The 14,880-nt window shown below is 43.0% G+C and overlaps 1 protein-coding gene across 1 annotated transcript in view; it reads right to left on the minus strand.

The window, feature by feature from the left end:
- The window catches only part of imp4 (IMP U3 small nucleolar ribonucleoprotein 4), a 13,564-nt gene extending 8,836 nt beyond the window's left edge, over window positions 1–4,728 (minus strand). Inside the window, exons 1-4 of the mRNA XM_050050383.1 lie at window positions 4,682–4,728; window positions 2,684–2,792; window positions 2,482–2,565; window positions 2,251–2,360 (exon numbers count right to left, since the gene is read on the minus strand). Of these exons, the coding sequence (XP_049906340.1) occupies window positions 2,251–2,360; window positions 2,482–2,565; window positions 2,684–2,792; window positions 4,682–4,684 (306 nt within the window). The 5' untranslated portion in view covers window positions 4,685–4,728. The remainder of the gene's footprint in view (window positions 1–2,250; window positions 2,361–2,481; window positions 2,566–2,683; window positions 2,793–4,681) is intronic.
- Window positions 4,729–14,880: the final 10,152 nt, after the last annotated feature.

Consider the following 14,880-nt stretch of genomic DNA (forward strand, 5'->3'; position numbering starts at 1 on the left):
GGCTTCACCTGGCCACTAATTATCACAGGTGTCTGAGATTGATTTCAGTGATCCAAAGAACCCTGAGACACAATACCATCCATGAGTTTAATTGGAAAACAAAAAATTTAATCTTTATGACACTTAAATACAATTTGCATAATAATTTGGAACTATGACACTTAAATACAATTTGCATAATAATTTGGAACGTGGTGTAAGTATTGTTGTGTGACGCCCAACAGTGCTTGCTATCAAGCTAGCTTGTTTTACAAAGTGGAAATGGTGGTATGGTATATGGTAGTGCTGCACGATTAATCTAATCGCAATCGCAATGTCAGGTTGTGCGATTACATAACCGCATGAAAGGCTGCGATTTGCTATTTAATGTAAATAAATGTTAACGTGTGTGCCTGTGAACATGACTACCTCTCCTGTAGTGTGTGGAGTTTGTTGACATCATGCCCACAAGCTATCCTGGTGTGTGCAGCACGTATGGTCAGGTGACCACTCAGCGTGCAGCAGTGACCAACATAGACGCTGAAGAAGAGCATGAGCACGACCAAGAACAGGCTGAGTTGGTGGCGAAAAAACGCAACGTCTATTAAATGGCGATACTTTGGATTCAGGTACGGCGACGTTTAACAGAAAGACGTGCTGTGTAAAAGTTTAAAGGTTAAAGTCGCCACGTCCCACGGCAATACGGCCAATCTATATCAACACTTGAGACAGTGCAGAGAAAGGTAGGAAGAATGCATGCGAGAGAAAGCCAAGCCGTGTAACGTTAAAGACAAAGAGACAACTGAAAGCCGCCAGAGCCTCATAAAAGAACAACAAAGCACAGTTACGCAAACATTTGTAAGTGTCATGGGGAAATCATGAACTCCATAACAAACTATATAATAAGAAATTTAAAACTGAGCAAAATTTTGCTCGGGTTCAGCCCACTTGACATGCTGCTGTCGTGCAATGGCCTGTTCACGTGCTGGAATTTGTCATTTACGTGACAATGCCTGAACGCAACACAGGCTTGCTCCGCTGTGTGTACAGTGCTGTGCTGCACTGCTGTGCGAGCAGCGTGTTTGACTGTGCTCAGTCTGTTGATGGTCATTTACACACTGTCCATAACAAAAACTATGTCAGGTCAGTTCAGTGTCCCCTGATATAATGTAGGGGAAACACTGAATCAAGCAAGAAGACTCATGATACCATTTATGTATTATATTGTAATCGCAATCACAAATCGCGATATTGTCCACTCAAATCACCATCGCATATTTTTATCAAATCGTGCAGCACTAGTATATGGGGCTTCTCAAAGCCAAGGACGGATCCTTTATCAGCTGAATTTCAAGGAGGCAACATCATCAAATCCCGCTGAACGGCTGTTCCAATGTTGAGGATCCTTCAAATTCTGCGAAGGGCAGAGTCTTTCCTTCTGAGAATTTTCAAGGATGTATGTGTGTATCCTCAGCAGACATAAAGTGCCCACAATTCTTTGCCAGAACTGAAGGCAGGGCCTCTTCAATGATTGTGTTCACCAAATGCTACGAAGAAGTCTTGCCTAGCCTCTTTAGGACCCCACTCAGAAGCACCAATAGTATGGTAGCTAGAACAATGATCTCTTAAGTTTACCACGATAGTATTGTGTGAATATGAATAATAAGGAAGTACGTACTCACCCATCTTTTCAGTGGTTATACTAAGACCACAGCTGCTGGGTAAGTGGTTTGTTTACATGACGGGACAGCGATCCATATTTAACAGATCCAGTTTGGACAGAGAGCTTCCGATGTAAAGCGATGGGGTGTGACAGCCTGACTCTCGCTTACTGTTAGGTACAGTCTAACAGTGTGTGTTGGTTTATACTCTGGAATCACCACTTGCAGCTATATTTGTTATTAAGGTTCAAAGGCCTTTGAGGCCTATCAATAAAATTATTATAAACATTTTAAAAATGAGTATTAAATGAAGTAAGGCTGAAGTAAGGGCTATAATTTACCAATAATTATGGAACTATGTTTGCCTGTAGACAGGTTTCATATTTCAGCATGTTCAGATGGCCTACTGTGCTATGTGGGTTATAAATTGGATGTCTACTACCTGATCTCAGTCTTAATTTTTCTTCATATTGATTGAAAAAAAAAAAAAGATGTTTTTTTTTTTAGGAAACTTCCAAGAAAACTGATTTTTAAGTTATTTGTAAATTACAGACTCATACAACAAAGCCTCAAAGTCCATCTGCTGTCACTGCGGAGAAAGTGGCCTGACCTTGGAAAACATTTTGAGTCTGGAGCTGGGGTCTCTGGATGTGGTGACCATGACTTTAGGATCTTCAACTCCAGTCCATTTATACTCATCATCCATGTGTGAGCTGACACCTGCACAGAAAACACCCAATACATCAATGGAAATGAATATATGGATGGTTAAACTAAATGGAATTAACAAATTGGTGCAATCAGATGGATGGTGTTGATAATCATGAAAAATAACACTTACCTTCTGCCCCCTCATCATCATACTCCAGTAGTTTCTGTAGCTGCAAAGCTTCTTTGCGTACCTCAGTTGGAAGAAGACGATTTTCTGCAGAGGAAAAAGAGCATGTGTTATACATGGATTTGTGGTAGGTTAATTTCCACTACTGATCACTTGTTACAGAAAATGCAGAAGGACAAATTGAACCTAATGATCATGATCATACCATCAAGTGCACCCTTCAGCTTTTGTTTCTTCTCTTCAATTGTTCGGACCCTGTCCTCTTGGGCCTTCCTGTACAGGTACTCTCGTCTAAGTCTCACCTCTCGACGAAGCTGTAACAACATTAAACCAAATTATTTCACGCAAAGAGTTGCAGGCTCTACACTTAAGTCATTTTGATATGAAAATAAAAGCTTGGTTCAGAAACATAATAGGATCATTAAAAACAATGTAACGTATAATTTTTTGACATCTGTGTTCATTGTGGTTAAATGTTATTTACACAACAGTTAGTTCAGGCCAAGCAATCTGATTAGACAAGAGGCATTCAAGAGCCCCTTTTACACTGCCAGATTTTCCGCGAATGTTGGGCCTTTTTGCCGGCAAGCTGCGAGCGTTTAGACACACAGAGCCAGATTGGCGAGTTGATCCAAGGTGCCCAATTTTCCACCTCGTAGGGTAGTCATATTGGCAGAAACCTTTTAGTTTAAAAAGACCGAGGCGGCCTTCCGCAATGGGAGGGGCTGTTGAAGGCTTGTGGGAGGAGCTGATGATGATGCCGCAAGTGCGACCCACTGGCGGTGGATAAACAGGAAACAGCTGATAGCAGGAATTAGCGAGGAGCTAGTAGCAAGAGGGAAACGGAAACCTGACAGACACTGTAAAGATGAGCAACTGGGGAGACAAAGAATTGCGCGCCCTCCTTGCCCTCGCAAACGAAGAGGCCATTAACTGTCAGATGACAGGAACGGTGAAGAACGGGCCGACTTACGAGAGAATCACCAAAAGACTGACTAGCAGCGGCTTCCCTCCCATGTCACTGTTTACGTCACACGCTAAGCTACACGTTTTGTTACTTGCTCACGCCCCCCATTGCCCCGAAAAAGGCGCATTCTGTATAAGTATGTAGGCGGCATTTCTGGAATTTCTCAATTGTGGGATCAATAAAGGTGTATCTTATCTTATCTTATTTTGCCGCACTCCCTGATTTTGTTTTTATACTGCAATTGCTGAAAAAATACTGATTGGGCTTTCCTGCAAATTTGCACAATTCCTATCTAAAAAGGGCTACTAAGTGTTGCTAAACAGCTGATGCTTTATTTAAAATAAACATTTCTATGTCATTACAATGACATGATTTTAAGTATCTTGGCCTGATTGTTGATCAAAATTTGAACTTTAAGGAGCATATAAGGAAAATAGTAAAAACCATAAAGTATAACTTGGAAAGTTTCGCTCCCTGGATGCAGCCAAGATATTTATGCATGCTATGATCCTCTCACGTCTTACTGCATTACATGCTTAGGACAGGCTGGGGAAACAGCCTTGAGACCCCTTGAGTTGATATACAAACAAACCTTTGGACAAAAAGCCATTGCATTTTCATTACTGTAGGATACTGAAGAAATAAAATTTACTGAGCTTTGAAGAGTAAAGATTATGTTCAAATGTCTGGTTTATAACACTTAAAATGGTTTGGCTCTTCGTCCATTCTATAACTCTACGTACACTTCCTCAGTAAGTTCTATTAGATCCTCGAGATAATCCTCTGTACAAGACTGGAACATACCATTTCATCGCACTGCATTTGGGCAGGCAGTTTTTCCTGTAAAAGCTACAAATCAGTTTAAGACTCTCCTGTTTTCAGGACACAGCTGGTTGTATGCTGGAGGATTCTTCACGGTCTAACCTGAAGTAAATCTATATCTCCCTGCCACAAAGGTGACCATTTCTATACAGGATATAATTACAATTAAATTAAGTATGGTAGCGTATCACACTACACAATAAATCATCTATTATAACAACTACAACAGCCCACACTGTGTTTCCTTTCGGAGAGACATCAGGCGCACGTTGTCAGTGACGCTACATTAACAGTTAACGTTAGCTAAGTTGATAATGAAGCTAATGAAGAAGGTAAATCGCCTGCATGCATTTCACACCAAGCTACTGATAGATTCCATGCTCAAACATATTTTCAAATAATTTTTAGACTTACCATGGTGTTGTCTTTGCCGGTGGTTAGCTAGCAGGAAACACACATGGAGCTAGGAGGACCTTCACCTTCTTCTCCTCCTTCTTCTTCTTCTTCTTCTTCTTCTTTTGGTTTCATGGCGGGTTGCAACCATCGCTTATTAGGTGCATACCGCCACCTAACGTTACTGAACCGGAGTATGTCAATAATGGAGTACGTAGTGTGTGTTACTATCCTGAACTACTGTACATCATTAGGTAGCCTACCTAATAATCCTTAATTTTTAATTAAAAAAAAACACACACACACACAACAACGCTCAACTAACCTTAAATTCTATAATGTAATCTTGTCTATTTCAATCAGATATTTTACTATAGCTTTCTGTGTGTCCTGTACCCCATTTCCTGTTGTTCCCAAAATACCCTCAAGACTCCACTCTCTACCTGCCTTACCTATCTTTTGAGTTAGTTTAGTCCTTTCTTCCCTATATTTTCGACAGTGCATCAATAGGTATATGTTCCACATCTTCTGTTATTTTACATTCCTAACACTCATCTAAAGTAGGTTTTTCCTATCAAAAATCAAAAATTTTGTTTTATTTAGACCTGTGTGGTGAAATCTTAATCTTGTTAGTTTTTTTTTTTTAGTTTAGTTTAATAGCTTATTTGTTTAAGAAAGGACAGTGTACATCAATGAACATTCCTTTTAGAGGAAAAAAGAAAAGAAAATGTAGATGCACCCAATTGCAGCCAGGGGTTGATTTACATTGGTAGCCCCCCTGTCAGATGTTTATCAGCATAGTTCCTAAAAAGTAATAAAAAAATCAATACAGTACACATAGAATATACAATTACAATATAAGATACATTAAAACACATAACAATCTTATCGTCGCAGTATAGAGTCGGCCAGCGACACATAACAGAAATATTGCACACATCATGTTGCCTCCAGTGCCTTAAGTATTCCTTCCTTTGTTATCTTCTTCTTCTCTCAATTTTTGGCGGATCACAAACAACTTCCAGGTGCATACCGCCACCTAACTGTGCAAGAGTGTGCAACATCATGTCATCCAGCCTGTCTCTCAAATCCTACTCATCAGCCTAGTGTCCTTTAAGAAATGAATAAGTGCCTTCCTGGTGGTTTTAACCCCTTTCTCTCTGTTCCCAGTATCCCACTCAAATTCCACTCACGTCCTGCCTCTCTGACTTTATCCTGCAGCCTTTCTCGTTCTATTTCATACAGTACATTTCATACATGTTACAGTACAGTAGAATATGTTCAGCGTTTTCTTTTACTCCACAGTTCTCACACTTACCACTATTCCTTTTCCCCATAACATACAGTGTACCATTTAGTCCTGTGTGATCTAATCTGAGTCTTGTTATGACTCTTTCCTCCCTTCTGTTCCTTTCTTTGTAATTCTTTATTATGATAGACTTTTGTATTTTGTGGTATCCCTGTCCTTTCTGGTCTTCCCTCCACCTTTTCTGTCATATTTCCATTCCCTTCTTCTTTATCACTGCTTTCCCTTCTCCTTTTCCTAGTGGAACTGGTACTGTTATTTCCTTTCCCAGAGCTGTTTTTGCTAATTTATCAGCACACTCATTCCCTGCTATTCCCACGTGTACTGGCACCCAACAGAACTGTACTTCTGTACCACCCCTGTAAAGCTTAGATCGGGCCCAAAAAATTCAGCCCGACCCGAGCCCGAGCCCGTGCACGTTATGTCCGGGACCGGCCCGGCTCGTCCAAGTAACTGTAATTATGGGCCTGAGCCCGATTTAAACCCGACATTTTTCAATAAGTTGGCTGTTATAATTAAAGCTAAGGACACACCGAGCGCGTTAGTGCCGCGGAAGGCTTGACTGTCCACACAGGCAGCGCATTTCTCCTGCGCTCTCGTCTGTTCCGTCAGTACTTGTTTTTTCACTTCAACAGGTCATTTTAAACATGGGTAAGTCCATATTTTCAGCGTTTTTTATAACGTAATAAGTTAATGACAATTTGTCATTGCATGTCCATGTATTGAGCGTGTTGGGTAAACTCTGAATGAATAGGGCGTATTTTTTGGAGGCACGGAAAGCTACCACCCCCCCCCCCCCCTCTCTCTTTCTGTATGTGTGAATTGCAACCTCCAAACTGTAGCCATTTCTCTCTCTCTCATATCTGACTCTCTCTCCCTCTCTCTCTCTCATATCTGACTCTCTCTCTCTCTCTCTCTCTCTCTCTCTCTCTCTCTCTCTCTCTCTCTCATATCTGACCGGGCCGGCCTGGGTCTGTCAGAGGGGTGGGGTGGCCGGGCTCGGGCTCGGGCAGAGAATCTAAGCTCTACACCCCTGTGTATTCTGAACAAACTGTGATAAATGTCAATGAGTAAGTCTTCTCTTCCAGATGATGTTGATTGAATACTTTCCACTACGGCTATTGAATCTGTGCATACCACCACCCTATCTGGTCTGACCTCTTCCACCACCTGTAACCCAATAATGACTGCCACCATTTCTGCTGTATATACTGATATTCGGTCCGTCAATCTTTTGGAGATGGATATATTATACTCAGGGCTGTACACACCAATTCCCACATGTTCCTGTTGATTTTTTGACCCGTCTGTGTATATTTTCATGTAGTTATGATAGCTATTTCTCAGGTAACAACTTGATTTGATGCCCACTTCATCCATTATAAATTCTTTTTTCTGTTCCAGAATGCTGATGTCTATATTTACTTCTGGAAAGAGCCAAGGAGGTATATTACTGTTTGGGATTGTTTTACTGAACTCTACCGTCTCCATTCCATATGCTACCAGTCTCTCTTCTATTGACCACCCAAACCCCTGCCTCTGGAATTTAGAATATTCCCAGCAATCCTGCAGTATCATTGTTGTAAGGTTTTCCTCCCCACTCCCTTTTAGTCTTATCCAATATGCAAATGCAAGTTTTTCTCTTCTTAACTCCAGCGGTGTCTCTCCTGCTTCTACTAAACCTGCATTAATGGGTGTTGACCTAATAGCTCCTAAACGTATTCTCAATGCTCTATACTGTAGTCTGTTTACTTTTTGTAATGATGTCTTTGCTGCTGCTTCATATATTATACAACCATAGTCTATTGTCGACCTCATAATTGCCCTATATATGTCAATTAATGACTGTTTATCTGCCCCCCAGTCACAACCTGCCACAGCTCGTAGTAAGTTAATAACCTTTTTGCATTTAGTTTCCAAGTGTTCAATATGTATCTTCAATGTATATTTGCTATCTAGCCATAATCCCAGGTACTTAAAGTGCAATTTGCAGGTTAAATTAAAAAAATATATATATACATAACCTAGTATGAAAATTACCATATGAGAAGTTAATTCAGAATTTATTATGGTTTACACGACATAAGGGCACAAATTCAGAGGAAAAAGTGGCTCTTTTTAGCTCCTCTTCTAAAAACGCTTTTTTTCAACATCGCCTGCGACTCTGCGTCCTTGACCCTGCCTCTGTCCAATGCGCAATAGTAGGTGGGTGAGTCTGAGCGGTAGTAAACTTGTGAGTTAGTATTTTTTCGGTTGTTAACAGTGCATTTCACCATTTGTGATTATGCCGAATTGTTGTGTTTGTGCAGGTTGCACAAACTCGAGTCTGTCAGGACATCGAGTCCACCGTTTTCCGGACAAAAAAAGGAGTGGAGTTAGTTTTCGTGCCTGGGTGCGTTTTGTGCAGGTGAAGAGGCGCGATTTCACGGCTTCATCTGTGACCAAAAACGCGGTCGTGTGCAGCGCTCATTTTGGACAGGAGGATTATGTTCCTGGCGGAGCCCGCCCGCCTTCGCACATACCCCTGAGGCTCGGGTCTCCCCCTCGGGGGTATGTGCGGGGCCGCGAGCCTTGGAGAGGCGTCTTTGTGCTCCCGTCTCAAACACAGAGGTCTCCCTCTCCGCGGAGCCCGCCCGCCCTGCGCCTCCGTGTTTGAGACGGAAGCGGGCGGCGTGAGGGTTGATGGGCAGTGTGAGGCATGTTATGTCTGGTCTGGGGGTCAGATTCTCCACCAGAGCCCAGAAGGCATCCACCTCCCTGCAGCACATACTCTCCACAGCTGAGGACATGGGCTGGCAGTTCCCGCACAAGCACCTACCATACAAAAAATGATCAGGAAATCTTCGTTTCTCTCTCTCTCTCCCTCTCTCCCCTGCGGACGTCAATACACCGTAGTGCGGAGTTATAACACGCATAGCAAGATACGTCTGATACAAGCTGATATTTGCGCATTAGTTTCTGTTATGGGTAAGTAGCATTAGTTATCTAATACTGGCAGAACTATTGGTAGCTTTGTTATAACCTAATACGTGATGGCAAACTTAATGTTGTGATGTGAACACAGCGTTAGACATCGTTAGCTGTCGTTAGCTAACGCTGGTCGCTCACCAAGACACCTGCCCAGTTCTCCACTGGTTCTCCTCACACCACAGCTCTATTTCTCTCCTGTGGCCGTTATTTCTCCTAACCCTGATCTGTTCCTGGTCTCTTGGATGCCTAGCAGGCTCATAATTATAAGCCTGTGGGCCGTCATATGCAAATGAATGTACATTTTCAACCTCTTCAGTCTCAAAACTAGTACTGGGATCCATGTTTATTAATGTTACACTCAATCGAACTCGGCCGGACTCCCTTACGCTACGTCACTTCCGGTTAGTTGGTTTTTAGATGTGGAAGCAAAATTCTCTCACAAAAACGACCCCAAAAGTCACTGTAGTGTGTATATGTTTTTGTTTTTTGTTTTAATCGAGTTTCTACATCATTTTCCTACACATTTATTCACCATGGCTACCTGCAAGTTGGGCTCATTTACCCTCTCCATCGGCTGACCATATAGTTTTAGCTTCTCAGTAACAATCTTGCGCTTGTTTGTAAATATCATGTAACATGACTTGCTTGTTGACAGTTTGAACCCCCACTCATATGACCACTTTTCCACTTTATCTATTGCTTTCCCCATATTCTTAATGACATGCGGCCCATTTCTTTCCCTCATCCATATGGCCCCATCATCTGCGTACAGCGCTGATTTGATGCATCTAAATTTGCAAATATGTCATTTATTATTACATTGAACAACACAGGACTGATGGCACTCCCCTGGGGAATACCATTTTCTATTTCATAATCCTTAGAAACTTCTGCTCCAACCTTGACCTTAAACTTCCTGCCTGTTATAAAGTCCATAATCCAATTATACAGTCTCCCCCCAATACCTATTTTACTTAATCTGATAAGCAACTTATCCCTCCACATGGAATCATATGCTTTTTCGATGTCAAAGTATACTATTGCCATTAACTCTTTCATTTTTAGTGTCTTTTCTACCTCATTACTTACTCTAACTAAAGTATCCATTGTGAATCATCCTTTCCTAAATCCACTCTGAGCATTGTTTAAGTTTATTTACTTTATTAATCCCCCTGAGGGGAAATTCAATGTTTTCACTCTTGCTTGTCAATTACACACAGGTCCGAAAGACACACACATGCACAAACAGGACCTATACATGCACAAAGTGGAGAGATGTCAGAGTGAGGGGGCTGCCCTTGGTGAGGCTTAGTAACCCTCTCTGTTCCAACACATATGACAGCCTCGGAACTATCAACTTCTCCATCCATTTACATAAGTGAGACGTCAAGGCTATGGGTCTATACCTACCAGGCTTAGCAGGATCCTTCCCTGGTTTATTAAATGGCAATATTATTGCTCTTTTCCAACCACTCGGCAGGACTCCCTCCCTCCATATTCTATTTAAAAGTCTCAACACAAGCTTCAATGATTCCACTGGTAGTTCCCGGAACATGGCATAACATAACTGGTCCTGTCCTGGTGCAGTATACCCGGTACCTTGTAATGCTATTTTAAGTTCTGAGCTTGTAAAGTCCATCCTCTCTCTTCTCTCTCACCTTCTCATTTTCTCTGAGTGTATGGGCTTTCTGCTGCCTATGTATCTCATCGAGGTGCTCTCCACTATGTACTGCAGCAAATGCCATACCTAATACATCAGCCTTGTCTTTGTCTGATACTGCCAGTCTCTCCCCATCTTCTAGTGCTGGTATTTTAACTGACTGCCTTTTCCCACTCATTCGCTTGAACATGGACCAGACATCCCCCAGCTCAACTCCTCTGCCAATGGTGGAACAAAATTCTCTCCATGAACTCTTTTTCGTGTACTTCACTGTCCTACGAGCCACTGCCCTTTTTCTTTGATATTCTATAATATTCTCTTGTGATAATTTATAATAATCAATATAACAATAATCTTTCTTCAGCTCTCTGAATGCTTTGTTTCATTCTTTTATCGCTCTGCTGCATTCCTCGATCCACCACTTTCTTCCTACCCTGTGTTCTTTTTGGTATACTCAGGTTTGCTGCATTTATAATATGTTCTGTAATTTGATTCGTACACTCCTCTATGCCTCCTTCTAGAGTTATCGAATGTGCTGACTCTTCACAACGTAACCTAAATTCTTGCCAATTTGCCTTATCAAAGCACCACCTGGTAAATGTATTCCCTTCTTGTAGACATACACTTGTGTTTACAATAGTGAGCACCGGGAAATGATCACTTCCTACAGTTGAATCAGTCTTGACATACCACTCACAGGTATTCACCAATCTATCTGACACCATTGTAAGATTCAAGCATGACATTATACCCCTGTTCATGTCAACTCTCGTACCTTTTCCATTGTTAAGGCAGAGTAGTGACCTTTCATCCATTATTTCTTCCACTACATTCCCATTTCTGTCTGTGTGCGTGCTACCCCACAAGCTGCTGTGTGCATTAAAATCCCCACACCATATTTCTTTCCAAGATACATTCCCTGCCATTTCCTGGAACATTTCAGCAGTTAAATTTCTACATGGATTATAAAAATTAATTAGTTTAATATTTCCCTCGTTCCTTGGGCTGCAAATTTCAACAACAGTATATTCCATATCTTCAGGGGAGGGGATCTCCCTATAGGCCAAGCCATCTTTGAGAAAAGTAGCACACCCTCCACCATTTTGGTTGTTATTTCTGTCATGTCTTATAGAACTGAACCCTGGAATCACAAATTTAACTGAGGTCATAGCCAAGTTTCTTGTACACATACTACATCTGGAACTTTATCCAATTCATGTATATACTTTTTAAATTCTTGTCCATTGGCTATGAGGCTTCTCGCATTCCACTGTAGTATGTGAAGTACCATTAGCAATATGCTAACCCTCCACATGAGCATTTTCTGCAACTTCAGTTTCCATTAGTAGTGCGTGTATCTGGTCTGCTTTCACATCTCTCATATCAAGGAATCTTTCTGCTGCTTCCACAATGGTCTTGATCCTGTCACTTTTCTTTTTCAGCTGTGATGCAACATTAATAGTGTGGCAGATGAAGACCACAAAGTTCACTTTGTTCACAACTAGTGTCTCATCATTAACGTTGCATTTATGATTGCAACCTATTTGTGTAGTCACAGGGGTTTGGGTTCGGACCTGATCATCTGGTGCTTTACTGTCACTCTGTACTGCATGTCTTTGTGCCATTTCACTACAGTTCCTGTTGTTTGTTCCTGCCCCCCCTAACATTCTTCAGTGCTTCTGCATATGAGACTTTATCCACTATTTTAACTCTCTGGGCCTCTCTGGCTTCCCTCTGCACTACACATCCTCCATAGGCAGCGCTGTGCTTTCCTCCACAGTTACAGCATTGCACCTTAGCGTCTTTGTCACATTTCCCGTACTCATTTTGTCCTCCACATCGTGCACACCTTAGCTTTCCTTTACACTGTTGTGCCGTGTGCCCCATTCTCTGGCATGCATAACACCTGAGTGGCTTTGGTATGAATTCCCTCACAGTGTAGTTCATATATCCCATTTGCACTGAATTTGGGAGAGTTTTCTCAAACTGGAGTACTACTGTCAGTGTTTCCTTCAGTGTGCCATCCCTTTTACTTTTAAGCCTTGTGGCATCAATCACTTTTTCTCCTTGTACCTCATTTTTAACATCTTCCATTGACATGCTTAGTGGGACTCCTGAGATTACTCCTCTTACTCTTGACATTGCTCCAGGGATATGAGCCTTCATCCTTTCTCCTTTTAGTGATGACATTCTAAGTATCTTTTCTTGTTGTTGTTTACTGGTTGCATGTATCAACACTCGTTTGTTATTCAAAAACCTGGCGTATTTGATTCGATTGCTCTGGTAAGTTTAATTGGGTGATAGTGCCCACCATCCTGATTGAATCTGATCACCACTTTCCATTCGCCTTTTACAGCTTGCTCCGTATTTTTCTGCCTTACATTCCGACTGCTTTTAGCTTTCTTGTTCATACCACCCCTGGCTTCGTTGCCAGGGGTGTCTCGTGAACTTCTCTCTGTCAGAGCCTTTTTCTTCTTCCTAGACTGATACATCATCCAATCCATTACATTTTCTCTTCCATCTGAACTAGATGTCATGATGTTGCAGTCAGAGTACAGTTTATGCAAATTCGCCAAACAAAACTATTCAATCCTATCGCGCTACTCTCGCCACGTCACCATCCGGGTCCTCCGCTGTTATCTCTGTCCCATCTGTCTTGCCGTTCTTCTCCTTCTTCTTCTTCTTCTTGGTGTTTTATGGCGGTTGGCAAACGTTATGGTGCATTACCGCCACCAACTGGTATGGAGTGTGGATCGGGAATCTAACTTAAATGTACTACTTCTGATAACACACACAAAAAAAAATCTAAAGGTAAATTAGACAAATAAATAAAACAAAGTTATATTCTCTTTATCAAATTCGTTCTCATATGATACTGTAATAGTGTGTCATGACATTTCTCACTTGAACTTCTCTGTAAAATATCTCTTAAATCCAATCTCAACTTATTTCTGTGAGGTTCAAAATTAGTTCCCTTCTCTCAGCATCATACTTTGGACAATAAAGTACAACATGTTCTATGGTTTCCTGTTGGTCACAAGAGTCTCAGTTTCCTGAAGTAGGCCTATCTTACCATATAATGATGAAAACCCTGTCTGTGGGTGTGTCTGTCTGTGTCTCCGTTCCACGTTTTTCTCCTGACTGAAATTTGGCACAGTGGTAGAGGGTCATGGGAGGATGCGAATGAAGCAATATTACATCAACTGGCCAAAGCTGTCAAGATGGCAGAAGCAGGCAGGTCAGGAGCGACGGGAGCTCTTTTAACTTCTGTTAGCTTTTGGATTCATTTGAAACTTTTTAGACACTGGTCCCTCTTTTTTAGACACTGGTCCCTTCTTAAATGAAAAACTTTTACCAACTACTCAGTTACCAGTAACACAGCTATACAGATCGGCGTGCCAGCGATACCCGACGAAAACATCAAAGTGACTGTATCATCATTATCACACTGTTGCTGTCTGGCGACATACATGAGTGCCCAGGCCCGAAATCTGGAACTGCCTCTGATACGGGAAAAAACCACAGTAAGACTGGCGGCCTAGTGACAGAGGGCCCGTCCATGGCTTCCCCGGGGGGTTGGCTGTCCGAACTGCCGGCAGCGTCAACGGGCTTGCCGGGCGGGAAACTGTCACTTCCAGCAGAGCTACTAGCCTGGCAGCTAACATCTCCAGCGGGCCTGCTAGCCGAGGTCCCCAGCGGGCAGCAGTGGGCCCCCAGTGGGTACACGCCGACGGCAGTGTGCCTAGCAGCTGGGAGGCCCACACCACCTTTGGCAGGTCTGATTTCCGAGCAGCCGTCATCTCCAGCGGGACCGCTGGACGGGCACCTGCCCTACCATAGCAGTGGCAGACCGGCAGTGGTGGCTCCACCAGCGGGGTCGCGCTCAGAACATCCAGCTCAGCAGCTCGTGGCTCAGTGGCTCCCCCAGCGGGGTCGCGCTCAGAGCATCCAGCTCGGCAGCTCGTGGCTCCATCCATCCTGTCCTACCGTAGCAGCAGCGGTGGACCAGCAGCAGTGGCTCCACCAGCGCGGTCGCACTCAGAGCATCCAGCTCAGCAGCTCGTGGCTCAGTGGCTCCCCCAGCGGGGTCGCGCTCAGAGCATCCAGCTCGGCAGCTCGTGGCTCCATCCATCCTGTCCTACCGTAGCAGCAGCGGTGGACCAGCAGCTCGTGGCTCCATCCATCCTGTCCTGCCGTAGCGGCAGCGGCGGACCGGCAGCAGTGGCTCCACCAGCGGGGTCGCGCTCGGAGCATCCAGCTCGGCAGCTCTTGGCTCCATCCATC

The sequence above is a fragment of the Epinephelus moara genome, chromosome 8 (genome assembly GCF_006386435.1).
Source record: "Epinephelus moara isolate mb chromosome 8, YSFRI_EMoa_1.0, whole genome shotgun sequence".
NCBI lineage: Eukaryota > Metazoa > Chordata > Actinopteri > Perciformes > Serranidae > Epinephelus > Epinephelus moara.